At 43.0% G+C, this 27,676-nt stretch overlaps 1 protein-coding gene across 2 annotated transcripts in view; it reads left to right on the forward strand.

The window, feature by feature from the left end:
* The first annotated feature begins 7,535 nt into the window (after window positions 1–7,535).
* Window positions 7,536–27,676, forward strand: part of Dbt (dihydrolipoamide branched chain transacylase E2) — a 37,927-nt gene continuing 17,786 nt past the window's right edge. The window contains exons 1-4 of one of the 2 annotated variants that reach the window (XM_028890150.2): window positions 7,536–7,636; window positions 15,923–16,046; window positions 18,598–18,673; window positions 24,659–24,840. In XM_028890150.2, coding sequence (XP_028745983.1) covers window positions 7,580–7,636; window positions 15,923–16,046; window positions 18,598–18,673; window positions 24,659–24,840 — 439 coding nt within the window. In that variant the 5' untranslated portion in view covers window positions 7,536–7,579. Of the gene's footprint in view, window positions 7,637–15,922; window positions 16,047–18,597; window positions 18,674–20,515; window positions 20,639–24,658; window positions 24,841–27,676 lie in introns of those variants that run through there. The other variant, XM_028890151.2, reaches the window with a different exon arrangement.

Consider the following 27,676-nt stretch of genomic DNA (forward strand, 5'->3'; position numbering starts at 1 on the left):
TCTTCAGTTGTCCCTCGGGCTGGTGTTTTTAATCTCTCTCCCCAATCGTGAGCCTGAATTGCCTAAATTGTGTGATGTAAACATCACTCTCTCATAAACTCAGTACTGTCCCAACTCAATATTCTGTAAACATAATAATTACTTAAACCCATCTAGAACATGCTCCAAGATACTAATCAGGGAAGTACTCATAGTTGAGATTTGGAGTATTAGCTATGGTTGTATGGTTTCTTGACTGGTTACGGTCAGAGCCTGGGCTCTGGCAGCCCTAACTAAGTGGGTTCAGCCATCCCTCCTCAGTAGCCAATCCAAGAAATGAGTAATAATGAAAAGCAGAAGAAAAAGGAGATTTGTTAAATATGGTTCCATTGGGAAGAGGAAGAAATAGACCAAGTCTATCTTCAGGGTAAAGTTTAGGTTTCAGTAGGGGGCAATAGAGATGCACAACTAAGCAATCCTGGGGCAAGGTGTGGTCCAGGCCAAAACTGACCTGTCAATGATTCAGTCTCTCCTGCAAAGTGGTCTAGCAGATTTTAGAACTGTGAAATCTCTTCCTGAGAGACAAGCTTTCCCCCTCCCCTCTGGCTGGCTGAGGACCCCAGCTTTTCCCTTGTCCCAGAATAAGACTCTTAGAAAAACTTCATTGTCTCATAGTCTGCTAACCAAAGTGAGAGGCACAAGCCCCTCTTAAGTATGAAGAAGACAGATTAGAGGCCTAAGAGCCTACAGGAAGAGATACCAGTGATGTAATTTTACAGGCAAGACATAATGAGAAGTTGAAACAAGGCTGTGGCTTTGGGAAAGGAATATAAATGTTGTACTTTTTTTAAATTAGCTTTTTTAAATGTGTATGGGAATATTACCTACACGTGCATCTGTGCACTGTGCCTGGTGCTCACAGAGGCCTGAAGAGGGCATCAAATTCCCTGGGACTGCAGTTACAGAAGATTGTGAGCCACCAAGTGGGTGCTAAGGATCTGACCTGAGTCCTAAGGAAAAGCAGCCATCTTTCCAGCCTGTGCGGTACCTTGATCATCTTACATATTAGATTCCTATTGCAGAAGGATAACCTCCTCTGGAGACAGCTTATCCTGCTGTGGGATGGTCTGTATGTCAAATTACTCTGATTGGTCAATAAATAAAACACTGATTGGCCAGTGGCTAGGCAGAAAGTATAGGCAGGACTAACAGAGAGGAGAAAAGAAAGAACAGGAAGGCAGAAGAGTCACTGCCAGTCGCCGCCAGGACAAGCAGAATGTAAAGATGCCAGTAAGCCATGAGCCTCATGGCAAGGTATAGATTTATGGAAATGGATTAATTTAAGCTATAAGGACAGTTAGCAAGAAGCCTGCCACGGCCATACAGTTTGTAACCAATATAAATCTCTGTACTTACTTGGTTGGGTCTGAGCAGCTGTGGGACTGGCAGGTGACAAAGATTTGTCCTGACTGTGGGAAAGGCAGGAAAACTCTAGCTACATTATCCTTTTTATTTTTATTTATTTATCACAGTTCTGGGGACTGATGTTGAGGTTTCTTGCATGCCAAACACTCTACCAAAGAGCTGCAGTCTCCGCTCCAACTTGTGCTTTCTAATTTCTCACTCCTGCTGAATCTGTTTGCGCCATTCTAGCTTCTTTTGGTGGTAGAAGGAAGTGGACAAGACAGAAGTAAGGTGTAGAAACCAGCCAAGAAACTATAGATAATATTGTAACCGACCTTGCAGGAATGGGTAAAGTCTACAGAGACATTTGGAACTAGGATTTTCCCAGGAGTCTCATGCTGGAAAAAGGAGACTATAGCCTCATGCCAGCCAGAGAGAGAACTTGTCTGGACAACTTGTCAGACCACCCTGCGGGAGAGACCATGTTGCACCAGTGATGGGCAGGACCACACCTTGGTGGGACTGCTTAGCTATATGCACTTCCGACCTTCTACTTCAAACCAAAACCACAAAAATGGACTTGGGGGATGTCTTAGTTGGGGTTTCTGTTGCTGTGAAGAGACACCACGACCATGGGAATGCTTATAAAGGAAAACATTTAATTGAGATGGCAACTTACAGGTCAGAGGTTCGGTCATCGTGGCAGGGAGAATGGTGGCATGCAGGCAGACATGGCGCTAGATATATCTTGATCAGAAGGCAGCAGGAAGTGGGCTGTGACACTGGGAGTAGCTTGAGCATAGGAGAATCCAAAGCCCGCCCCCACAGTGACACACTTCCTCCAATAAGGCCACACCTCCTAATAGTGCCACCCTCTTTGGGGGCCATTTTTTTCAAACCACCATAGTGGGGTCTTTGGATTTTCTTATTCCTTATCTCACCCAAATGTGGCCACAATGAATGAATAAATCTCTCTCTCTCCCATTTTCATCTCCGCTCCCCCTCCCCTCTCCCCTCTTAGTCTCTTAAAATGGCAAAATGGCTTATTGAAGATAAGAGGCTGAGCCTGGCTTGTTAGGGCTTCCAGGGAATAAGCTCTGACCCTAATAACTCTTATAATAATAATAATAATAATAATAATAATAATAATAATAAGCTTGTAGAGTGCTATGCTAATGACCACAATAAAAGCTGCAGGGTTGGTGTTCCTGTCTTTGACTAATAAGCGATCCAGGTCCAGCTCTACATATGCATTCTAAATGAATTTCAAAAGAACAGATGTACAGTCAGGCTTGGTAGTGCATGCCTTTAATCACAACACTTGACAAAGGCAGGGATCTCTGAGTTTGAGGTCAGCCTGGTCTACAGAGCAAGTTCCATGACAGCCAGAGGTACACAGAGAAACCTTGTCTCAAAAACCAAAAAAGAAAAAAAAAATATGCACTTCAGAAACAAAAATCATCCCAGAAGGAAAGTCTGAGACACAGTAAAAAATGATGAGCTGAGAAATTGTAAACATTACATAGGAAAACAAAACAACGTAAGTCGAGATGTGGCTGACAAAAGTGAATTCCCTGATCTCTATTTGGAGTAAAAGCATAAGTTCAGACAAACTGATAGAGTTAAGGCTGTTGAAACACTAGCTGGGTGTGGTGGTGCACCCCTAAATCCCAGCACTGGGGAGGCAGAGGCAGGCAGAGCTCTGAGCTCAAGGCTAGTCTGGTCTACAGGAAGTTCCAGGACAGCCAGGGCTAGACAGAGAAACCCTGTCTGGGGAAAAAAATTTAAAGAAAGAAAGATTGTTGATACAAAATACTCCAAAGGGAATAAGAAGTTGCTGAAAAGTATCATGCTGACCCTGTATCCCTGCTTTCTAAGGATCCCATCTGGGTGGATCAGCAGCTACTTACATAAGAAAAGATAGTAGCTGCCCCAGGGTTAGTCTGGGAATGACTGGAAGAGGGCATAGAGAAGAAGCTCACAGGCCATGAAATTCTCCTATTTTTGTGATTAAGAAAAGGTAAGGAAAGTGGCATTTGCTGCAGACTTTCTGTTGACTTAAACCCAAGTCTGAGCAGTCCTCTCTGGTGAATACCCCACAACACCTTGACTCCATGAGCTCTTGTCTCAAATAACTAAATAAATAAATAAATACAACTGGCATTAGACTTAAATATAAAAAGCATTGTCATTGACTAAAAACAGTCAAAATAGAAGCTACATTATGTTTAAAAAAAAAGTGGGCTGGAGAGATGGCTCAGAGGTTAAGAGCACAGGCTGCTCTTCCAGAGGTCCTGAGTTCAATTCCCAGCAACCACATGGTGGCTCACAGCCATCTATAATGAGATCTGGTGCCCTCTTCTGACATGCAGACAGAACATTGTATGCACAATAAATAAATAAACCTTAAAAAAAAAAAAAAAGCTATGCCATCAGGTAGATAGAAATCAAAGCCATCATGAAACAGTGTGTGAAACCTACCAGGATGACTCATAAGGACCAGTGTTTAAGGATGTGGAGAAACCAGAGAATCTTCATGAACTACTGTGGATGGGAATGCACAATGATACAGTCCCTTTGACACACAGCCTGGCAAACTCTCAAAAGGTTAAACGCTGTATTACCTGGGCCTTTAGTAATTCTGTCCCTGGCAGAAGTTAAACATATCTATACAGCTGGGCAGCAGTGGTGCACTGGGAGGCAGAGGCAGGGGAGTCTGAGTTCCAGGCCAGCCTGGTCTACAGAGCCAGTTCCAGGATGGCCAGGGCTACATGGAGAAATGCTGTCTCGAAAAAGGAAGGAAGGATGTCTGCACAAAAGCTTTTGTCTAAATGTTCAGAAACAGCATTATTTACTACAGTCCCAAAGCAGAAATAACACCAATGTTATTTTAAAAAAAAAAAAAAAAAAAAAAAAAAAAAAGCCGGGTCCGTTGGCGCGCCCAGGGCTCGGGCGGTGGTGGCACACGCCTGTAATCCCAGCACTCGGGAGGCAGAGGCAGGTGGATCTCTGTGAGTTCGAGGCCAGCCTGGTCTACAGAGCTAGTCCAGGACAGGCTCCAAAGCTACAGAGAAACCCTGTCTCGAACCCCCCCCCCAAAAAAAATAGCTAACACCAAAAAACCCACAAAATCATTGAAGTTAGAGCTTTCAGGTTATTGTGTATATGAGAACTGGAAATTGTCAAACTAAAACAGCACTATGTCTCAGTTTTACAGAAGTTATTGCATAGTTTAGCAAGCTCCTATTCAAGTCAGCAGGAAAAATCACCAAGAAGTCTGGGGTGGAGCCCAGTTGGTAGAGGTGCCCTGGCAAGACAACAGGTCATTTTTGCCACAATGGTGAGTATTCAAGGAACGGGTGCTACATGAAACCCTGTCAAAAAAAAAAAAAAAAAAAAAAAAAAGGAATACAAACAACAGAGAGGAAACAGGCTAAAAGCATGAAGGAAGCACTTGAAAACTCAGTAGTCAGGGTAGGTGTGGGTGACACATGCCCTTAATCAACAAAGACAGGTAGATTTCTGGGAGCTTGATGTACATACCAGTTCTAGGACACCATGGCTACCCAGTGATATTGTCTCAAAAAACCAAAAGAGAAAAAAGAAAGAACCAACAAGCATGTTAAAACTGCTCAACTTTATTGATAATTAAGGAACTTTAAATTAGCACCATAAATATTTTAAGTCTGTCAAATATGAGAAACAACGAATACTCCCACATAAAGCTATTATATGAGTTATTTTGTCCAATCACATTGCAAAGCAATATAGAATTATCTAAGTTAAAGCTGAAGATAAACATTATCTGTCTCAAAATTCCACTTTTTTTTAAAAAGATTTTTATTTATTTATTATGTATACAGTGTTCTGCCTATATGTATGCCTGCAGGCCAGAAGAGGGCACCATATCTCATTATAGATGGTTGTGAGCCACCATGTGATTGCTGGGAATTGAACTCAGGACCTTTGGAAGAGCAGCCAGTGCTCTTAACCGCTGAGCCATCTCTCCAGCCCCGCCCCACTTTTTTTTTTTTTTTTTTTTTTTTTTAAAGCTAGGATTGATGGTGCAGGCCTGTAATCCCAGCTACTAACCAGACTGGGAAAGCAGACTTATAAGTTCAAGGCCACCCAGATAGCTTATAGAGATCCTGTCTCAAAATAAAAATAGTAGATAGACAGGCAGGTAGCTGGGGATGAGGCTCAATGGTCGTGGTAGAATACTTGCTTAGCTTGTACAAGACCATAGGTTCAGTCCCTGCCTCTTTCTGTCTCCCTTCCGCCCTCCCTTGGTCCTTCTCTTCCTCTTGGTCTTATTAAGCAAAACACTGTTGACTAGTCCAGAATTGCATCACTTGGTGCTTGTTAGAGACACCCCATTCGGATCTAGTGACTAGGTTCCAAAACACCACTACAAAGAAAGATAAGAACACGATCAAATATGGAAACAGTGTCTCCTGAGAGATATGATGATAAAGGAAAGAAGTAACCTAGTTGTTTCCTGAAAATAAGATACAATTAAGAGAAACCCAAAAGGAAGAAAGTTAACACAGTTGTTAGTCAGAAGCGAATAACTTCATAGGAACAACTATTGCCTCTCACATAAGCAGGAGCATGTGGGATTATCAAGTCTATTCAGTGTGCCAATAAAAAGTTTAATGCGAAAAGTTTTAAAAATTAAGTTCTTTTGATTATTGCAGATTATTTTTGAGGGGGCTAGTGTATAGAGACGGGATTTCTTTGTGTAACATCCCTGGCTGTCCTGGAACTCACTTTGTTGACAAGGCTGGCCTCAAACTCACAAAGATACACCCGCTTCTGCCTCCCTAGGGCTGGGATTAAAGGCATGTGCCAGCACATCCAGCTATTGCAGACTTTCTGATAAAGGCAATGATTTATACTTACTGCCTACAGTACATGTGTTATACTGACAGGCAAAAATAGTGCATCTGTGTGAAGTTAAACAAGTGTGGAAAACCTGAGATTTTGTTCACAACCACTGACTTTCCAGTGCTAAGGAAACATTGCCCCTGCTTCCTCCCATTTTATTCTCTCGAATCCCTTAGACATCGGTGCAGATTTTTAAGAAGCAAAAACACTTGAATGTCTCTGGACATTTATACAGATGTATACATGTATATATACACCACCTATTAGAGAAAGCTCTGGTTCCCTCTCATTCTCTCTCCCTCTTTGTTTTGTTTTTAAAGAATGGATCTCACCATGTAGTTCAGGCTGACTGGCCTTTGATTCACAATACTGTATCTCTGACTTCCCTCCCAGGAGCACCCTCACAGTGCTGGGTTTTCGATGTTCTCTTTACCATTCCATGTGTGCTCAATTTGACATTTCCTCAAGAGGCAAAGCAATTCAGGCTTATAAGTTTGTGACTCATTTCTTATGCTAGGCTCTGCATCTGAGTACATTCTCTAAGACTGAAAGACAGTGTGACGGCATGTGTATTTTAGATGTGAGAAGCCAATTTTGACAACCTCAAGGACACTACACAGGAGGAAGAAATGCTAGTCATGGAGAAACGTTCCAACATGGACTTATGAAAAAGTTGTACTTCAGAACGTTGATACAAAATATAGAAACATTCTGTTATTCTGCCTTCAGTGTAGTTACAGCGCAACACCAGGAAGGACATTTTGCTACTGACAGCTCAGGTCTTCAATGTGTGCCCTTTCTTGTGTGCCCTTAATTAATTAATGATGATGATGATGATATATGTGTGTGTGCACCTGAGTGTGTGCGTTTCACACATGCATGTAGGTGCTAGAGATGGTCAGAAGAGGGCATCGGATCCCCTGGAACTGGAGTTGCAGGAGGTTATGAGCCACCTTATTTGGGTGCTAGAGATTGAACCCTCGTCCTCTGCAAGAGCCATGTCTGCAGCCCTAAACGTGATTTCTCTCCATTATCTGAACTAAAAAGATGATTGTTGGTGCGCGCGTACATACTCAGCATCACATGGCCTTTTGAGTCGCCCTCCTCCCCACGTCTACCCTCTCCCCCAATCCTCTTCCACAGAGCCTTGGGGCTGCAACCGGCCCCGCCCCGCGCCCTGGTTGGCTGCCGGGTGGGAGGCTCGTTCCTTCGCTCCCATTGGCCGCTCAGGGAGGTGCGTCTCGCGTCTCGGGATTGGTCGCTCGGAGGAGGCGTCTCCCGGGCGGCTGGTGGCTATTTCCGGAGTAAGATGGCTGCAGCGCGCGTGCTGGGGACCTGGAGCTGGAGCTGGAGTGCTGTCAGACTGGTAAGCAGGGTCGAGTGGGTCTGAGGTTCGTTCGGAAGGAGTGATTTACTAGATGTCACCTGGAGTGGGGCGTTGCTTTCTTCTTCTTCGAGTGCCACGCGTCCTGTGAGTAAGTGGTGGAAAGATGCATGCAAACAGAAGGGCAGCGAAGGCGGCGCGCCAGCCAGGCTGGAAACAAACTCCCTGCTCTTAACCTGGGCAAATACCGTTCTCCGCAGCGGTACCCACATCCCTGCCTTTCACCTGCTTACCTTTGCTTGAGCGCCTTGATGGCAGGCAATGTCATAGGCACTGCAGACACGGAGCTACATTCTTTCCGGATTTATTGTGTACACACCACGCGCCTGACGTGGGCACTGTTAACCTGACCTCAGGCAATTTTCAGTGGAGAGGAAGAGAAGGGGAAAGGAAACTGTACCCTCTAGCTTGAGATACACTCAGAGCTGTCTGTCCTTCTCTCCTTGGTCCAACCATGCCGTTCCAACTTTTTATCATTGATTACCACCTCCGTTTGCCGGCAGTTTCCCCTACTCACAAGCCTTAAGCAACAACAGTGGATGTATCCCATAAAATATTCTGTTTCTTCCTAATTCTATAACTTCTTGAATACCCACTTTTCCCATTTCCCCAGATATTTCTGCAGTGGTGGCCTCCTGATCTCACAAAACCCTTTCCCAGCCTGCTGTATGTACTGGGCACTGGGGATATAAATACAACACGGACAGACACCATCCCTTTCCTCCTGAGATTGTAATCTAGTGGAGGAGAACAGGGGAGAGGCAAGCCGGGAAAGACAGAAAGCCACGGCTTTAGAACACATCAGAGAAGAACTACTACGGGACAAGTGCTCAGAGCTACAGTGGCCTGTGGGGGCGGCCCCTGTGGAGGAGTGGGGCTCAGAGAGGAATTCCTGGAGGGCAGTGAGTAAGGAGAGTGTGAAGGGGAAGGAGGGGGTAGCCAGCAGTAGAGAGGATGCATTATTAGCGACTCTTCTTTTGAGAGCCCTCGGTTCTTGACTTCTGAGACACCGGCTTCCCAATATTATTCTTCCTACATCCTTTGCTGTTTGGTTCCACTGCCCTCTTTCTCCAGCTTCCAGATACTGTTTTAAATACAGTCATATGCTTCTCAAAGACTTTCCGGTCAATGGTGGTCCCATAAGATTAATGACAGATCTGAACACTTCCTGTGACCTTTTCCATGTTCTGATGTGTGTAGATACACAGACACAATGGTGTTACAGTTGCCTACAGTGTTCAGCAGAGTAACATGCTATACAGGTTTGCAGCATAAGAGCTAGCATATAGCTTAGGTAGGTAATAAGCTAAGCCGTTTGGTTTGTGTAAGCATAAGGTATGCACATAGACTAAATCATCAAATGATGGAGTTCTCACAGTGCTGTCATTAAGTGATGTATGACAGCTTCCTTTCTAAAAACGCTGGCTTTGGCCCTCTGCACTTTTCCTGCATTCTCTCTTCCACTCCTTTGGATATAGTCACCAGCTGTGTTAATGGTTTCCTGATGTTCCCTAGTCTTCCAACTGGGTCTATGGAAGGCTCATATAGTCTACTGTCCAAGAGACCTCCCATTGCATGATATGAGGTGTTTTTCCATTGCAAGTAACACAAATCCAGTGAATGAACAGGACATCATCTATGCATACAGCTGACAGCTGACATATGTGACTGTCATGGTCAGGGCTGACGTTTCATCAGTTCCTTTTGACCTTTCTCATATGGCCATAAGGGAGCTGCAACAACTCCCTGGAAGGAGGAAGGAGGCTGACTTAAACAACTGGAACAGTGTTACTTGGCTACAGCCAGCACAAGGGAGCTTGGAAAAGCTAGCCTTCAGCCATCTCACAGTGTGCCATAATGCCTCAAGGATGCAGACTCTGGACTCCAGAATAGACTCTCAAACCTGTTTCTCTTGATTCTGCCTTCTAACTCTGAAGAAATCTAGTCACTACTCACCACCTCACTCTTAATTGCAGGTGTCTTAGTCTTTCCTAATTGGGGTTCTTGCCTCTGATCTGCTCCTTTTGTAGTTCATTTCCCATAGGCTAGCCATAATGAACTTATTAAATAAGATCATGCCATGTGCTTGCTTAAGACAACTCTTTTTAAAATGCCCACAAACCACATGGCCTAGGAAATTTATAATCTGGCTTCTCCAGCCTCTTAGGCTTTCATTCTTTATTAAAAACCTGTCCATTCTACACTTTATTATCTTCTTACCCACCTTTTTGATTTCCCTTTCCACATCCTTAATTGTTCCTCTTCTAGTTTCATGCCCCCATTTTTTGTTTTTGTTTTTTGTTTTTTTCAGGACATGGTTTCTCTGGATGTCCTGGAACTCACTTTGTAGACCAGGCTGGCCCCAAACTCAAACATCTGCCTGCCTCTGCCTCCCAAGTGCTGGGATTTAAGGCGTGTGCCACCACCACCTGGCTTATGAGACAAAATTCTATATCTGCCTTTGTGAGTATAGTTTATTTCACTTAACATGATGATTGCCAGTACAATCCATTTTCGGTGAAAATAATACAATTTTTTTTTCAATCTACCACTTTACTGGGCATTAATTATAATCATCAATGAAATAAGATTAGAATAAAAGTAACACTTTTCACACACAAACACACATTACTCATTCAAGCCCCAACTCCAACCACGCTCACTTGTTGCCCACTAATCTGCATGAGAACTCTGAAACAAGGAGTTGAGCACACACTGTGCTCTCTTGAGTCCAGACCTTTGCTCATATATTTCCTCTGTCTTGAAGACTCTTGCCTCATCTGCAGCACTTCTCATCTCCTGGGTGACTCCCACTCAGTCTGCAGTCTTACTTCAGACTAACTCTCTCCAGAGGTTCGCTTAGCACACCCTGTTGTAGCAGTGTTAATGACCTGTGTGTTTCATTTTACCTTTCATTCTACTAGTGTCTTAGTTAGGGTTTCTATTGCTGTGAAAGACACCATGACCACAGCAGCTCTTACAGAGGAAATGTTTCATTGGAGTGGCTTACAGTTCAGAGGTTCAGTCCATCATCATCGTGACCGGGAGCATGGCGGCGTGCAGACAGAGGTGGTGCTGCAAGAGTAGCTGAGAGTCCTGCATCTTGCAGGCAACAGGAAGTCGACTGAGACACTGGGCAGTATCCTGAGCATAGGAAACCTCAAAGCCTGCCCCCACAGGGACACACTTCCTCCAACAAGGCCACACCCCCTCCAACAGCCATACCTTAATAGTGCCACTGCCTATGAGGTGATGAGGGCCAATTACAGTCACTACCATAACTAGCCATTGCATGTGGGCAGGAATCGCATGTGTTTCCTTCTATATGTAACCCCAGTATTCTGCACACTGTGAGAGCACATAAATATTTGTTGAGTGACTCAGTAAAAGAAGTTTTTGTTTTTCAAGACAGTTTCTCTGTGTAACAGCCCTGGCTGTCATGGCACTCTCTATTTGAAGACCAGGCTGGCCTTGAACTCACAGAGCTTCGCCTGCCTCTGCCTCCTGAGTGCTGAGATTGAAGGTGTGCGCCACCACACTCAGCATTTGTTTAGTTCTTTGCTTTTTTATCTTACACAAACACTTTTAAGGGAGGGGGCTTAGTACCTGTGATAAATCAATCCTATGCAAGGGGTTTTATGTCTAGTTTCCTGCTTCGCTAGGAATCATACATTTGGTTCCTAATTTAGTCAACTGTGCACCATTGAATTTAAATTTTTTTATGGTTATTTATTTGCTGTGTGTGTGGGAGAACACACAAGTATCATGATGTTCACGTGGAAATCACAGGACAAGTTGCAGGAGTCAGTTTTCTCATTCCACTACTTGGGTCCTAGGGATCGAACTCACTTTCTCAGGGTCGGCAGCCTTTACTCACTGGACCGTCTCACTGTGTTATATTTTTCAATGGGATTTGTCCTCCTGTTCAAAAGACTAAGGAATTTGAGCTTATTTATTTACTTCTTTATTATGTTAGTCAGCTAAAAATCTTCACCTCCCTCTTTTTTTTTCTAGTTGTAGATACTAAATTATTGATAATAATGAATCACTAGGTATAAATTGGAATTACCTCAGGCACGTTGGGCTAGATAATCTCAACAGAATTGTGTTTTTTAAGTATTGCTCATGACTCAGTAGAAGAGGTTTTTGTTTTGCTCTTTTATCTTAGTGCCTGTGATAAATTATTCATATGCATGGGGTCTTGCTGTGTCGGGTTTCTGCTTCCCTAGGAGTCATGCATCAGTGCCTGAAATATAAAGCTCCGCAGTATGCCCTTTAAAATCCGAGGCTTTTCTGGGCATGATAGCACATGCTTTTAGTCCCAGAGCTTGAGAGGCAGAGGCAGATTTCTGTGAGTGAGAACAGCCTCATCTACCCAGGGAGTTCCAGCACCCTAGGGCTACATAATATCTTAAAAAAAAAAAAAAAAAAAAAAAAAAAAAAAGCCAGTCTCTTTCTATCACTTTGCACTGTTTGGAGGAAAACTAACCCCTCCCTTCCCGTTCTTAACTAGCGTGATTCTATGGGGGAGGGGAAGGGGATGTCTCCTCAGGTTTCCTCCTTTCTATTGCCTTTTAGTCTCTTCACTTTTGCTGATTTTTAATCTCTCCTCTTTCTCTTCAAAGCCATCCAGCTGCTGTTAATCACACAAAGCCCATGGCAACTCAGTTGCCATTTTCGGTCCTTGTTGATCGGCTTCAGGGGCCTGTGTTCCATGTGTCTGTCCGCCTGGGTCTTTCTTTTCTCTCCAGACTTTACCTATCTATAGTAACCCAGCCCCTGAGCTAAGCAGACTGTTTTCTAACCTGTCTGTAATGTGACCCCAAAGCATACATTCCCACTCCTTATCCTGACACTCACGATAACCCAGCAACCGTCTTGAGTGTGCACTGCTTTCTTTTACAGATCTGATCAAGCCAGAGCAAGCCACTCGCTGCTCCTGCAGCCATGCGGATCAGATTCTTGCTGCAGTTTCTGTGTTCACACCACTTCCTGTGCCTTAGAAGTACCCTTCTGCTCTTTAGTATTCATACTTACTGCGCAAGGCCCAATTGAAATTTTCTCCAAGGTCAAGCTCACCTCCCCCACTTCTCTTTCATTTTGTTTTGGGTTTCTTTCTTTCTTTTATTTTTTATTTTGATGTTTTTTGGCTTAATTTCTTATTACAAATAATAAGAGCATACATGACCATGCCTGGGAGAAAGAAAGAATTGTTTCTCCTACATCATACCTTGGAAAGAAAGGATTCTTTCTCCTGGCAACATGATGTGTTAGGAAGAGCCTAAGCTTTGACATGAGGTTTACTTGTCTTCAAAGCCTGATTTCATCCCTTAATTGCAATATGACCTTGGACAAATAACTTCACCTCTTCCGTCAACTTCTCATGGGAGGGTAATAGTGTGCCTCTTCCAGGAGACAGTGTGAGCTGGAGAGAAGGCAGTGTTTATGAAAACTTCAAGTCCCTGGTGCATAGTAAGGAAGCACTCAGTGCATTCTAACTGGGCAGTTGGTGACCCGTGGTCTAAGAGCTGTGTTGTTGAAGGGAGAGCCTTCTGTAGGTAAATGTTCTTTAAAGGTTTTAAAGTGTGAAGTGTATTATTTAAATCAAGATAAATTCGTATACTTCATAATTTTCATTAGGCATCTCTACTTTTTTTTTTATCTGAAGAAGCAGAGGTGATTATTTCTTTTTTGTTGACCAAGAGCCAGGGTTGAGAACACTGAAGGAAAAAGGAAAGACAAACAAAACTGGGCATTTGGAGAAGAGAGTCCGGTCACTATCTGCTCAGTTTTGAGCTGTCAACTTAAATGATTTTAGTTAGGCTTTGTAGTTCCTAACTATTACTCTCCATAGGAATTAAATATAGGCACTAGAGACTGGGGAGATGGATCTGTGGGGAGAGGCACTTGCCACACAGGCCTGGGGACCTGAGTTGGATCACCGGAACCCGAGTCAAAAGCTGGATGAGATCACGCACATCTGTAATCCCAGGACTCCCGTGGATAAATGGGAGGCAGAGATGGAGAATGGCGCAGGAGCTTGCTGGCCAGCTAGCTGGGAGTATGCAGCAGGGCAGAAACAGCAAGAGAGACCCTGCCTCAAAACAAGGCGGAAGGACAGAAGTGCTGACTCCTAAAAGTTGTCCTCTGACCTCCACTCGTGTGCACTCACATTACACACTCACTATAGACACACACACACACACACACACACACACACACACACACGCTAAAGTTATAAAAGTGAATTATCAGGTGGGAATGGGGAGCTGCCTGTAATCCCCACATGTGGGAGGCAGACAGGGAATCCCCAGAGCAAGATGGCTAGCCAGACTAACTGCAGTGGTGAGCCCTGGGTCCCGTGAGAAACCCTGCTAAAGTATATCAGGTGGACTGCCATCAAGAAAGACAGTCAATGTCAACCTCAGGCCTCCGTGTGCATGTTCACATACGTATGTGAACATGTAAACACATGCATGTGCACACATACACATGGGGGAAAGGTAATTTAGGATGAGTTCTTTAAGGTAAAGACAGGATATGTAATTTAAGAAAGAAACCCTCAGTTTTTCTGTGCCTTCAGAAATCAGAAATAACTACCACTTAAGAATTTAAATAGAGGGGCTGGAGAGATTGCTCAGCAGTTAAGAGCACTTACTGCTCTCAAAGAGGACTGAGTTTGGTTCTCAGCACCCGTGTGGTGGCTCACAACCATCCTTTACTCCAGTAAGGGGGATCCAACCTGCTCTTCTGTCCTCTATAGGTACCAGGCACACATGTGACACACAGACATACATGCAGGCAAAACACTAATACACATAAAATAAAATAAATAATTTTTAAAATTATAAACTTAAATACATTCCATAGTCAGACTTTTGATTTTATATTGCTTACTATTAGAAGAAGAATAAAACCCTTACTTATAAATACATATTAAAATATGACTTGTAAGTGTGGTAGCTTGTGCTTATGGTCCCAACTCTCTGGGAGCTGAGGCAGGAAGATCACTTGAACCCCAATGTTTAAGACTAATGTGGGCAGCACAGGGAGACCTGTTGCCACACTGCAGATAACTAATGTACACAACTAATGTGATGTTCTCTAAGCAAAAATTCCTTCTATATAAATGTAAGTTTTAAATACATAACAGTATTCTCAAAAACAGGCTAGAAATTATTGTACTTTAAAAGGGGAGGTTGTTATAGGATATTAATAACATTGAAAGATTAAGAATAAATTATAAGTTAAGGACATTTAGGTTTTGATATATTAAGTTGAATGTACTTAGGCCTATCATACTAAGGCATTATACAAAGTAGTTAACAGAGTTATCTATAAATTAGCATAAGAAACCAGTGAGTGTGCTGGAGAATAGTTCTGCAGTTAAGAGCACTGGCTGCTCTTCCAGAGGACTGGGTTTCGATTCCCACATGGCAGCTCACAACTATTTGTAACTCCAGAGGATTCAACACCCTCTTTTGGCTTCTCTGGGCAACAGGCATGCACATAGTACACATATTATACCTGTAGGCAAACACTCAGACACATAAAATAAAAGGGAATATCTCTTAAAAAGAAAGAAAGAAAGCCATCTGGGCTCCTTAGAGACAAAGTGTACCAACAAGCCATGGGTTCAGCCCCCAGTACCAAGAGGAAAAACAAAACTTTTAGATGTGTAAGTGTTTTTCATTGTCTTAAATGCTAACAATGGCTGAGAAGCTTTTGTCATTGGTTGGTTGGTTTGTTTCTGCGGTCCTAGGATGAACTCGGGGCTTAGGAATACCAGTTGAGTGCCTTGCCACTGAGTCCCAGATTTCCTTCAGGGGATTCTTGCAACTGAAGCATATCCACTCACTGAAGTGTAAGGAATTGGGGACAGTGTCTTAAACATACAAACTTGTGTGCCTCAGTGGGTGTAGTATGACTTATGCTCATGTTTTCTCTGTGGTAGAGTTTGAGTTCCTTTGATTGCTGGGACAGAAGCAATTTAGAAAATAATTAGTTCCATCTGTTTGATTGTTCCTGCTGCTGGGTATTCTGAATTTGCCTAGGTGATTCAATATTGACATGAATATCAGCCTAAAACAGAACGGAACGGATTTCAGTGTGTACTTAAACAGCCGTTAAAATAGTTTGTACTCTTATTGGGAGGGTGTGGGGTGAACCCACAGCTTTCTGCATGTGGGGCACACACTGCCGATGAGCTTTACTCCCAGCCTCCGAGGATTTATAAATGCTTTTTTTGTTTTGTTTTCTCGTTGATAGGTTTGTGTTCGCTATTTTCAAACATGTAATAACGTACATGTTTTGCAGCCAAAATGTGTGTGTTCCTTCAGTTATCCTTTGTTCAAACATAATCAACCACATCGCTCCCTGAGAACAGCAGCTGGTAAGTACACTCCCCAAATAGCACGTCAAATAACGTTATCTCTGTGGCCTCCTTCTTAGTAATGGAAGACTTCCCAGAGTCAAGAAGTTGATCCTGTATTTCTAGCATGGCTCTCCCCACCTCTCCATTTCCTCTTTTCTTTCCCCCTCACTTCATAGCTGCCCTTAATGCTGGCCTATTTCCACAGTTGGGGCTGGGTTCTACCCGGTTGTCTCTTCTTTATTCTCTGATTTTCTAGGTGCAATCCTTAGCACTGATGTGACCTTCTCAGTTCAGGCAAATTGCTGACTGGCCAGAGCATCTTTATATCCTTGTACACTATCGTTCTGTTTGTGAGGTGAAACTTAATCCAATGTTACGATGGCATGATGTAATCACCCTGACTGCCCGAGTAGAGAGTTCCCTGGCTTTTATCTACTTACCTTTCTCCCAGCTACCCAGCCTCTGTAAAGAACTTAAGGCCTCAAGTATTAGATTTGGCAAAGGCATAGAGAGCTTTTTTTTGTTTTGTTTTGTTTTGTTGTTTTTTTTTTTTTTGTTTTCTCGAGACAGGGTTTCTCTGAGTAGTTTTTGGTGCTGGTCCTGGATCTTACTCTGTAGACCAGGCTGGCCTCGAACTCACAGAGATCCGCCTGGCTCTGCCTCCCAAGTGCTGGGATTAAAGGCATGCACCACCACTGCCCGGCTGGCATAAGAGCTTTTTTTTTTGCTGGTCTGTTGAGAACCCTGACAAAGAACCCTAGATTTCAATATGTACTTAAGCATTTGGCAAATACAGGGGCCCTGGCAATGGAAAGCAGGGAAATTCTAGGCAGATTCTGCTAGATTCTCCATGCTTTTAAATGCTATCAGCAACAGTGTTAGACAATGTAAGCTTTCATTCCCCACTGTTTTCAAAAAGATTTGTATCTATTTACACACACACACACACACACATACACACACACACACGTATATAACATACTTACACTACATATTTTTTATCCCTAGCACCACGTATACAATGTGTATAGTAATTTATTTTGGTAATTGTATAGGTGGAAAGTGTGTATGTGTGTGTTTGTGTGGTGAGTGTGTGTGTGTGTGGTGAGTGTGTGTGCATGTATGTGGTGTATGTGTATATATGTGTCGGGGGGTGTATGTGGTGTGTATATATATGTGATGTGTGTGTCTATGTGTATGTGTGTGCTCATGGTGCTGCAGATAAAACCCAGGGCTTCATGCGTGGAGGCAGGCCGCCTTCCACTACACTCATCTGCTCAAGCCAAGACTTCACTTTCTATCCCTGATCACTTGTTACTTCCCAGAGGAAGCAGAGATCACTGCGGGAGGAACAGCGACTTCCTGCTTTGTCCTCTGGACACTTCTCATGAACTGTGGGTCTCTGTTTATCAGGTGCAGGTTATGTGAGCTGCTGTGTTGTGTGTGTGTGTGTTTGTTTGTTTGTTTGGAGACAGGGTCTCTCTGTGTAGCCCTGGCTAACCTGGAACTCACTCTGTAGACCGGACTGGCCTCACACTCACAGAGATCTGCTGCCTCTACCTCCTGAGTGCTGGGGTTAAAATGTGCACCACTACCCCCTGGCTTCCTGTTTATTCACTGTTAGCTGTGAACAATGAGAAAGTTGCTTATCTCTGTTTCATCATCTGGAAAAAGATGAGAGCAACAACAGCATTTAGTTCAATCTCCCTGCTATGAGCCTTTATTCAGGAAGTGTGATCACCTGTATGCAAGGCACTGCCCTAGGGATGTAACAGAAGATGAAACAGAGATCTTTCTTTACATTGGGCACACTAAACAAGACAGGGTGTATGTTTAAGTACCTACTGTCTCTGGTCATTTCACCTGAGTCTTTTTAGTTTCTTTCACTTTGCCTAATGGAGAGAGGAAAGAAAAGTCTTAGGGATAATTTGGCAGAACATGATTTGGACATATTAGAAATGTTTAGGCATGGTGGTGTGTGCCTGTAATCCCAGCACTTGGGGGCAGAGGCAGGCGGATCTCTGTGAGTTCAGGTCAGCCTGGTCTACAGAGCAAGTTCCAGGATAGCTAGGGCTGCACAGTGAGGCCCTGTCTCAAAAGAAAAAACAAACAAAGCCTAAAAAGAAGGAGGAAAAAAAAAACTTTTCCAAGCCTTCTTGATAAGCAGTAGCCTGGTTGTAGTCCTAAGTATGGAGGATGATTATTAAAAGGGAAAGATCTAGTTGAAAGCAGGGCTTTTTTTTTTAACATCAGTATTGTTTCAAACTGTTAGAAACTTCTTAGGAGAGACATTGTCACCCTACCAAAGGGCATTATTTGGGAAGCTGAAAACATGAGTTCTGTAGCAATGGATCTGTGTCTTGGAGTAACTTATGTAACGCTTTAATGGTTATTAAACTTAGAAATTGCTGGGTTTTTTTTTTTAGTTTTGGGGGTTTTGTTTCTTTGTTTGGTTGTCTGTAGGATGGAACAATTTCTGCTCTACTTGAGAACATATTCTAATTTTAGGAATAAAAGTAGCTATTGATAATACATATTTAATGAGATCATTTCCCATTTATTTTTGAAGTGCTACAGGGACAGGTTGTTCAATTCAAACTCTCTGACATTGGAGAAGGGATTCGAGAAGTAACTATTAAAGAATGGTAAGTTGGTCCCAACGTAATTTTAAGTCAATGTAAAATTAATTGAATACGCAAAAAGTAAGACTCAAATTGGGACACTTCTTTGTGATATGCTGGTAGCAAAAGTTATTCCTCAAGTCTCTTTCTTGGATGTGATTTATTAACGACTGTTACTTTATTCTATGTGTATCAGTGTTTTGCCTGCTTGTGCGTCTGCAGCATGTGCATGCCTGATGCCCTCTGAGGCCAGAAGAGGCTATGGAATCCTCTGGAGCGGGAGTTACAGATGGTTGGGAGCCACCATGTGGATGTCAGGAATTGAACCCAGAGCCCTTGATGACCAAGCCATCGCTCCTGTCTGTTTCTCTTTTTAAAAAATCCTTTAGCTGTCTATTCTTTGCTTCAGCTAAAAAAGAGATTGCTTTCTAAGAAATGGTTGATAGAAAACCAGACCAGAGCAATAGTCAGATCCAGTGTGGCAGGCCTGCAAACCAGGTACAGCGCCTCTGAGTTACACCCAGCCCACCAAGATTCTGGAAGAATCTAATGTATGAACGAACTCCCCATTTCCTTCCTAATATCTTAAAAGCAATCTTGTCGTCTAACGCTCTACCACACTGAAAATGGTTTTCAGTAAGAAGGTGTGGTTCATGTTAGCTGATATACCTTGCCTGGAGGCTTACGAGACACTTTGCCTGAAAGGCACACATCAAAAAATCCTCCTGAAAACTAAAAAATTAGGACTGGAGGATGACTTAGTAGTTAAGAGTGTGAACTGCTCTTCCAGAGGTCCAGAGTTCAATTCCTGGCATCTACATTTGGCAGCTCACAACTGCCTATAACTTCACCTCTAGGGGGAGCCTACCCTCTGCCTCATACTTACATACTTACATGCCCCCCATTATAACAAAAACTTTAAAGTTACATAATATAAATAAATAGATACATACATCCATAGATGTTTGGAACAAAGGAAGAAACCTTCTACTGCCTTTGACATCCTCCGTCCTTTTGTGTCTGTTATCTTTTGGGGGAAAAAAATACCTCTTGGCACTGAACTAAGTTTTGTTTGTTTGTTTTTTGTTTTTTGTTTTTGTTTTCTTTTTTTGTTTTTCGAGACAGGGTTTCTCTGTGTCGCCTTGGTGGCTGTTCTGGATCTCACTCTATAGACCAGGCTGGCCTTGAACTCACAGAAATCCGCCTGCCTCTGCCTCCTGAGTGTTAGGATTAAAGGCGTGCGCCACCACCGCCCGGCACTGAACTAAGTTTCAGAGGTTTTTAGAAGTAGCAGTTATGATGATTAAAGAAAATTCTCCCCCACCACAGTTCTTTATTTTTCCCCTCGAGATGGGGTTTTGCTCTGTAGCTGAAGCTGGCCTCAGACTTGCCGCCCTCTGCCTCAGCCTCCTGTGCCCTCGATGCTGGAATATTGGTTATGTTCCACTGTGCTTGGCTCAAATATTCTTTAAAGAACTGGACCGAGGCCAGTGAAGGTCGTTTCCTCCACTGAGCATTCTTTGCTTTGTAAGCAGAAGATGTCAGTAACAGTTGTCTTTCCTGGCACTCTGTGATTGTGACTGAGCCATGGACTCAGGAGAGCCTGGCTTTGAAAGTGGCGAAGCACCTGTTCTCTGCTGCTGAGAGCCCCTCTGTCCTGTGGTGTGGAATCAGGGAACAGGCATGGCTCTTCCAACTCGCAGTGGCTGTTAACGGTATTAAAATGTAATATGTAGGAAATGTCTTACCTCTCCAAAGGACTGTGTACATTTGATTTATTGATACCTTACTTCAAGACCAAGTTTTCTTCAGACTAAAATAATTTTAACTTATTAATTTCTATCTTATTAATTTTGTAGATCCACGTGCATAGTGAAAGGGTTAAGGCTCTTAGAAGAGGAATTATTTTTTTCCTAATGAGAATCTTAAGGCCAGGCCTGGTTTTCTCAGCTACTTTGGAGGGTGAGGCTGGAGGATCTCAAGTTTGAGGTAAGCCTGCACTACACAGAGAGGATCTATCCCCCTCATTCCAAATTTAAAAGTTTTTTATTTTTAAGAAAGGAGTATCTTGATACGTAGCCTAGGCTGGCCTTGAACTTGTGATGCTCCTGCCTCTGTCTCTTGAGTGATGGGATCACCAGTGTGCCTACCATGCCTGGCTCTCAAAGTTTCTTAAAAGACAAACAGATCACATGAGTTTCCCATGAGTTCTTGAACAATTATTAAGAGCTTTCTTGACTAGTGTTTGTTCTCTAATTTAATATATCTATAAATGACTCAAGAAAAAAATGTATACATTATGTTATACTTGGAAAATGCTTAAAATAGAATTTTATCTGTAGAATAGTGTGCCCTACACTAAAAATCCCAGCATTTAGGAGGCTGAGGCAGGAGGATGACTCTGAGTTTAAGGCCAGCCTCAGTTACATAGCAGGACCCTAGAGAGAGAGATCCATACAGTTGAATCACTCAAACAAATCCATTCTGCTAATGCTTGCTTTTTTATTGTCTTGCTTAAACCTTTTGTATTTTGTGTAGTTACTGTTAAGGTAAGATTGTTGTCTGCTATTTGGTTGATGTTTCATGTGTTTATGTTTCTGTGTTTCTTCTCATTGCTACCTTTGTTTGTGTCAGTTAGCTATTTCTAGTGCACTGTGTGAATTCCCTTTTAACCTGCCTATCATTACCTTTATTGTTGTTTATTTATTCGTGTGAATTTGAGTTACTGTTCCACATTTCTCATTTCACCCAGAAGGATTCTTAACATTTCTTGAAGGGTGAATGTGTTAGTCAGTCACTAGTTTTATCAGTTTTAGTTCTGGAAGATACTAATTTTACAAAAGATTTATTTCTGTTATTTTTAAATGTGCGTGTGTATGCACAAGAGTACAGGTACCCTCACGGTGAGAATCATCAGAGATCCCTGGAGCTGGAGTTTGTAGATGTAATTCTGAACGGTCTTATTAAATAAGAAACACAGAGCCGCCGGGCGGTGGTGGAGCACGCCTTTAATCCCAGTAGTGGGGAGGCAGAGGCAGGCAGATCTCTGTGAGTTCCAGGCCAGCCTGGGCTACCAAGTGAGTTCCAGGAAAGGCGCAAAGCTACACAGAGAAACCCTGTCTCGAAAAACCAAAAAAAAAAAAAAAAAAAAAAAGAAAGAAAGAAAGAAACACAGAGCCAAATGCAGAGTTAAAAGCCCAGAGGTCAGAGCAGCAGCCAAGAGCTAAGACCAAAACCACCTTCTTAACCCTCGCTGCCGTCCTTCCCCTCAGAAAGAGATCTACTTCCTGTGTGTCTGTATTTTTATTGACTTTCTGTTCTGCCTTCTCATTGGTTGTAAACCCAACCACACGACCTCCTCCTCACTGCCTGTCTATACAGACCTCCAGGTCTCTATGGTTGGTATTGAGATTAAAGGCGTGTGTCTTGAACACACAGAGATTCTGCCTGTCATGTGATCAGGATTAAGGGCATGTGCTACCACTGCCAGACTTCTCCTAAATGGCTTGCTATTAGTTCTGTCCCCCAGGTAACTTTATTTATTAACATACAAATAAAATCACATTTCAGTACAAATAAAATATCACCATAGGAGTTATGGGTGGTCATGAAACACCTGATATAGGTGCTAGGAACCAAACTTGGGTCCTCATAACCACTGAGCCATCTCTCCAACTCCTCCTTAATTTTCTAAAACTAGTTTTCTAGATATTTTATTTTTTTAGACAGGGCCTCCCTATCTAGCCCTAACTGGACTGGAACCCACAGAAATCTACATGCCTATGCCTCTTGAGTGCTGAGATTGCTACACCGGCTCAAGATAAATATAACATTAAAAAAAAAAAAACCTTCTATATTTATTTATTTAATTTAGTGCCTGTGGCTGTTTTGCCTGCATGTATGTGTGTGCACCACATCCCTGCTTCCTACAGATATCAGGAGATGGTGTCCGATCCCCTGGAACTGTAATTACCTGTTGTCAGCTACCATGTGGGTGCTGGGAACCCGGACCCGATATGTGCTCTTAACCACTGAGCCGAATCTCCAGCCCCCTAATGTAGCATTGTTAAGGACGGTCTTTCCTTTTCACACACTCATTGACTTATCTCTCCGCCTTCTAGAATTCTTGTTTTCTGATTAGAAAGCATCTGTTAATCTCAGGAGCCTTCCCTATAAAGATGTGGTTGTTAGCAATAATCTATAATAATCTTTTAGACAACTGTGACCAGCAACTTAAAAGAAGGCTTCTCATGCTGGTGTTGGGCTTTTGTTAGATGGTCTTTGGCTCTTAAAGGGAGTATTGTCAGCCAGAATGGGAAAATGTGATTTAAACTATTTATACACAGACTTGTGTGTATTATAGGTTGGTTGGTTTGTTTGTAGGTAGGTAGTTAATAGTATGTTCCTTGTGGCCTTTTTTTTTTCTCTCTCTCCCCCCCCTCTTTTTTTTTTTTTTTTTTTTTTCTCTCGAGACAGGGTTTCTCTGTGTAGTTTTGGTGCCTGTAGACCAAGCTGGCCTCGAACTCACAGAGATCCACCTGGCTCTGCCTCCTGAGTGCTGGGATTAAAGGTGTGTGTCACCACCACGCAGCCCTTGTGGCCTTTTCACACACCCTTATTTTTATTTTGCCTTTCTCTCTCTTTCTTTTGTATTTGCCTCCCTACCGCCTCCCCAACTTTTCTTTATGAGATCACTTGTGCTCTGCTAGTCCCCTCTCTCCCTGATTTTTTTGCTCCCCAGCTCTCCCACCCCAGCATGGTCCCTCCACAATATGTACTCATTCTGAAGATTTGGGAATTGGAGCTTCTGATCAAAGAGAACATAGGATGTTTGTCTTTCTGTGTCTGGTCTACCTTAGTCAATATTTTCTAGTTCCATCTATTTACCTGCAAAGTCCGTAATCTTATTTTCTTCACGGCTGAATAGTATTCCACAGTGTATATGTACCACGTTTTCACTCGCCTTTCATCAGAGAAAGGACGTTTAGTTCCATTCCCTGGCTATTGTGACTACAGCAGCAGTCAGCGATGAGCATGCTGAGCAAGTACCTGGGACACAGGACCTGACTCCTTCACTCATGGACAGGGAGGAGTATGTCTGGGTCGTACGGGAGACTGACTTTTAGCTTTTTGAAAATTCTCCACAGATTTGAGATTTCCAAAGTGGCTGAACCAGTTTTCAGTCCCACCAACAGTGAAGAGGACCCCCCTCCCCCACACTTGCTCCAGCATTTGTTGTCAATTGTTTCATTGATTTTTGCCACCCTGACTTGAGTGAGAAGAATTCTCAAAGTTTTGGGTTCAATTTTCCTAATTGTTAGGGACATTATTTTAGTTTTTTATTTCTTAAGGCTACAGCTGTACTAGGCAAAAGAGAATGACATTAGGCAAGTTAAAATCACAAAGGATGCATATTGAAGACATCATCGTCGTCGTCATTATCATTATTGTTTTTTATTTCTAAAAACTGTTCATTCTTTAAGTCTGATAAAAAGCTAATACAGGTTGAATATATTTTATCTGAAATGTTTGCTACCAAAATTAGTTCAGATTTTTTATTTGCAGAGTATAGAATACTTGCTTAGGCTTTATCATTTGAGCATCCAGAATCCAAGATTTTGAGTATCACTGGACAGAAAGAAATTTCAAATTTTGTATGTTCTAAAGGGATCCTCATTATGTAATATTATACAACATGAGGAAATACCACTTAAATGTAGCATTTTAAGAACTTATTTTCTCAAAAAAGTGAATCAAGCAGAAAACCTGAAATAAACCTGCAAGAACAGGGCTTAGTTTTGGTTTTTAATTTCAGCATTTGTGAGGGGTTTGTTAAAGGAACTCTGAAAGCCATCTCCATCTTTTCTAAAACCTTTCTTTGTGCACTCCCGGGCATCAGTGGTGGGCTGGATGGCTTTTCGTGTAACATTGCGGTATTCACATGCACATGCAAGGATGACTTGTAACCATGACTATTCATGTAAAAGTGTCCTTGTCTCTTTCTTCCAGGTATGTAAAAGAAGGCGATACTGTCTCTCAGTTTGACAGCATCTGTGAAGTTCAAAGTGACAAGGCCTCTGTCACCATCACCAGCCGCTACGATGGCGTCATTAAGAGGCTCTATTACAATCTAGATGATATCGCTTATGTGGGGAAGCCGCTGATAGACATCGAAACCGAAGCCTTAAAGGGTAAATGTGTCCTGCTGCATTCATTACTGCCGCCCTTTTGTTGTGGAATCCCAGTAAAGTAGTCCTTCCAGGCATGAGGTACACACTATAATACCAGAGCTTGTGTGGAGGAAGCAGGAGGATTGTGAGTGTGAAGCCAGCTTGGGCTACATAGTGAGTTTGAAGCTATCCTGGCTACAGAGAAACTCTGTCTCAAAAGCAGGATATTCTAATTTATAGAACCTAGGTTGGAGATTTAGAACAGAAAATTAGGAAAACTGCGAAGATTTTTCTGTGGTACCTGATTGTCTTTCAATGAGATACCACAGCAAAAACCTATGCAGTAAGATTCCATTTGTCTGAATGTCTGCCTTCTGGAAACTTTATGTTCAACGAAGCAAGAAGCTCTCTCAGGAACTAAAGCTTGAGATCCAGAACATTGGTTAGTAAGAGCACAAATTGAAGTCTGGAAAAGTTGAACCTAACATGGGAGGATTGCACATTCAGTGTCTCCGATCTGGAAATTCACTGGCTTAGCCTCTGTGTAGATGGTTGTAACACAAATTGCTAAATGGTCTGTTAATAAAAAAACAAAAAACAAAAAACAAACCCGGAGCCAAATATTGGGATAAATGCTAAAAGATTGGAGGGACAAAGGAACAAGCCACTGCCATGTCTTACCTCTAGGACTCTTCAGCCTGAAAAAGGCTCTAGTTCCTGTCTCTTCATGCCTCATATACCTTTCTCTGCCCAACCATCACTTCCTTCTTAGTTCTGGGATTAAAGGTGTGTGATTTCCCAAGCAAAGGCATGAGATCTCAAGTGCTGGGATTAAAGGCGTGTGTGCTTCCCAGTCTGGAATTAGAGGTGTGTACCACCACTGCCTGGCTCGGTTTCTCTCCTAGACTGAGTCAATCTCATGTAGTCCAGGGTGGCTTTGAACTCAGAGATCCAGATGGATCTCTGCCTCCCGAGTGCTAAGATTAAAGGTGTATGCCACCACTGTCTGGCCTCTATGTCTAATCTAGTGGCTTGTTCTGCTCTCTGATCTTCAGGCAAATTTTATTAGGGTACACCATCTATCACCACAGATGGCCAGTGGTGACACATTGCAGGCAGGATTCTGTGTAGGGGCAGGAGTCACCTCTGAGAACCAAGAGCAGAGGAGGACTTCAGGGTTGCAGGAGAGAGCACACTTGTGACGTCCTAAGGACAACTCACTTGGCCCCAATTCTTAAAAATTCCACAGCACTTCTCAGTGACCCACCCTCAGGATCCAGTCTCTAGTCACGGGACTCCGGGGGACACTCAGACCATAGCAGCACTGACACATTTGTTTCTATATTTTCTATGCCACACACGTGCATTCTCACCGATGGTGGCCATGAGAGCCAAACTACGTCAGCAGTAGAAGAGAAAAGAAAGAAATCAATGAAAATAAAGAGATTGGGTAGAATTAGCAGTCGTGGCACTTACATGTCACAAAAGGGAATGCATTTTGAGCACCATACATTGGGTAGTGCCATCGGTGGCAGAGAGCCAACTTTCTGTCTCAGAGGTCGACTGAGCTCCTCATCTTGAGGAAGAGCTTCAGCATCAGGCAGGAGCGCAGGAGGATCTGTGGCAGTGAGTGGGAAGGTGGCTAAGTGGACAAAGTGCTTCTCACACAAGCACATCCTGAGGACCTGAGCTTGGATCCCGGCACCCACGAAAAAGCCGGGCATGGCAGAGTGCACCCGTAACCCCAGCGCTGGCGAGCACAGAGAGGCGGATCCCGGGAGCCCCCTGGCCAGCCAGTTTACCTGAAAAGGGGAGGCCCCGGTTCAGCGAGAGGCCCTTTCTCAAAAACTAAGGTGGGCCAATGATTGAGAAAGACATCTGACATTGACCTCCGGCCTCTGTGTCTGCATCCGTGAGCAGGAGTGCAAGCAGGTTCACACACACAGTAAAAACTAGGGCTGGTGTGGGGGTGCTCACCTTTATTCTTAGCACTCAGGAAGTAAAGACAGGTCTCTGTGAGTGCCAGGCCAGCCAAGGCTACATGAGAACTGCCTCAAAACAACAAACAAGCAAACAAACAAAACAGTAAGCGTTAAAAACTGTTTCAATGTAAGTCTATAATGGGATTCATAATCAGCATTTGTTATCTGGGAAATGTTGAATAAGACATGAATGAGTAGTCTACTTCAGAAGTCAGGAAGGAGTATTTGAACAATAGTGACTGGTAGTTCTTCAACTTTATCATTTATATAATAATAATATCTAAAACTATAATCACTTTTTCCCAGAACCAACATTTGTGGTACTTTGAATAAGAATGTCCCCCATAGGCTCATCTATTTGGATGCTTATTCACCAGGGGGTAAACCTCTTTGATGGATTAGGAAGCGAGGCCTTGTTGGAGGAAGTGTGTCATTGGGGGTGGGCTTTGAGGTTTCAAAAGCCCATGCCAGGCCCAATCTCTCCATCTGCTTGCAGATCAGGATGTAGCTCTCAGCTACTGCTCTAGCTCCATGTGTACTGTCATGATGATGGACTGACCTCTCTGAGACCAGAAGCAGGCCCCCAATTACATGCTTTGTTATGAGTTGCCTTGGTCATGGCGTCTTATCACAGCAGTAGAACACTGACTTAGACAACATCTTAGGTCCATTTTGTTTACCTTTCTCTTGAGGAATTCTAATTTTAAAAAAGAAAAGAAGAGAGGGAGGGAGGGAAGAAAGGAGAGAAAGCGAAATAAAGAAACAGACCTAACAAAGATATTTGGACAATTCATTGAATAGTAACAGAGACAAACTAGGAGATGTGTGATGATCAATAACAGCCTGTGTTGGGGTAGAGAGAAATGAGAAGGGCT

Source organism: Peromyscus leucopus, chromosome 6 (assembly GCF_004664715.2).
Source record: "Peromyscus leucopus breed LL Stock chromosome 6, UCI_PerLeu_2.1, whole genome shotgun sequence".
In the NCBI taxonomy this organism is placed as follows: domain Eukaryota; kingdom Metazoa; phylum Chordata; class Mammalia; order Rodentia; family Cricetidae; genus Peromyscus; species Peromyscus leucopus.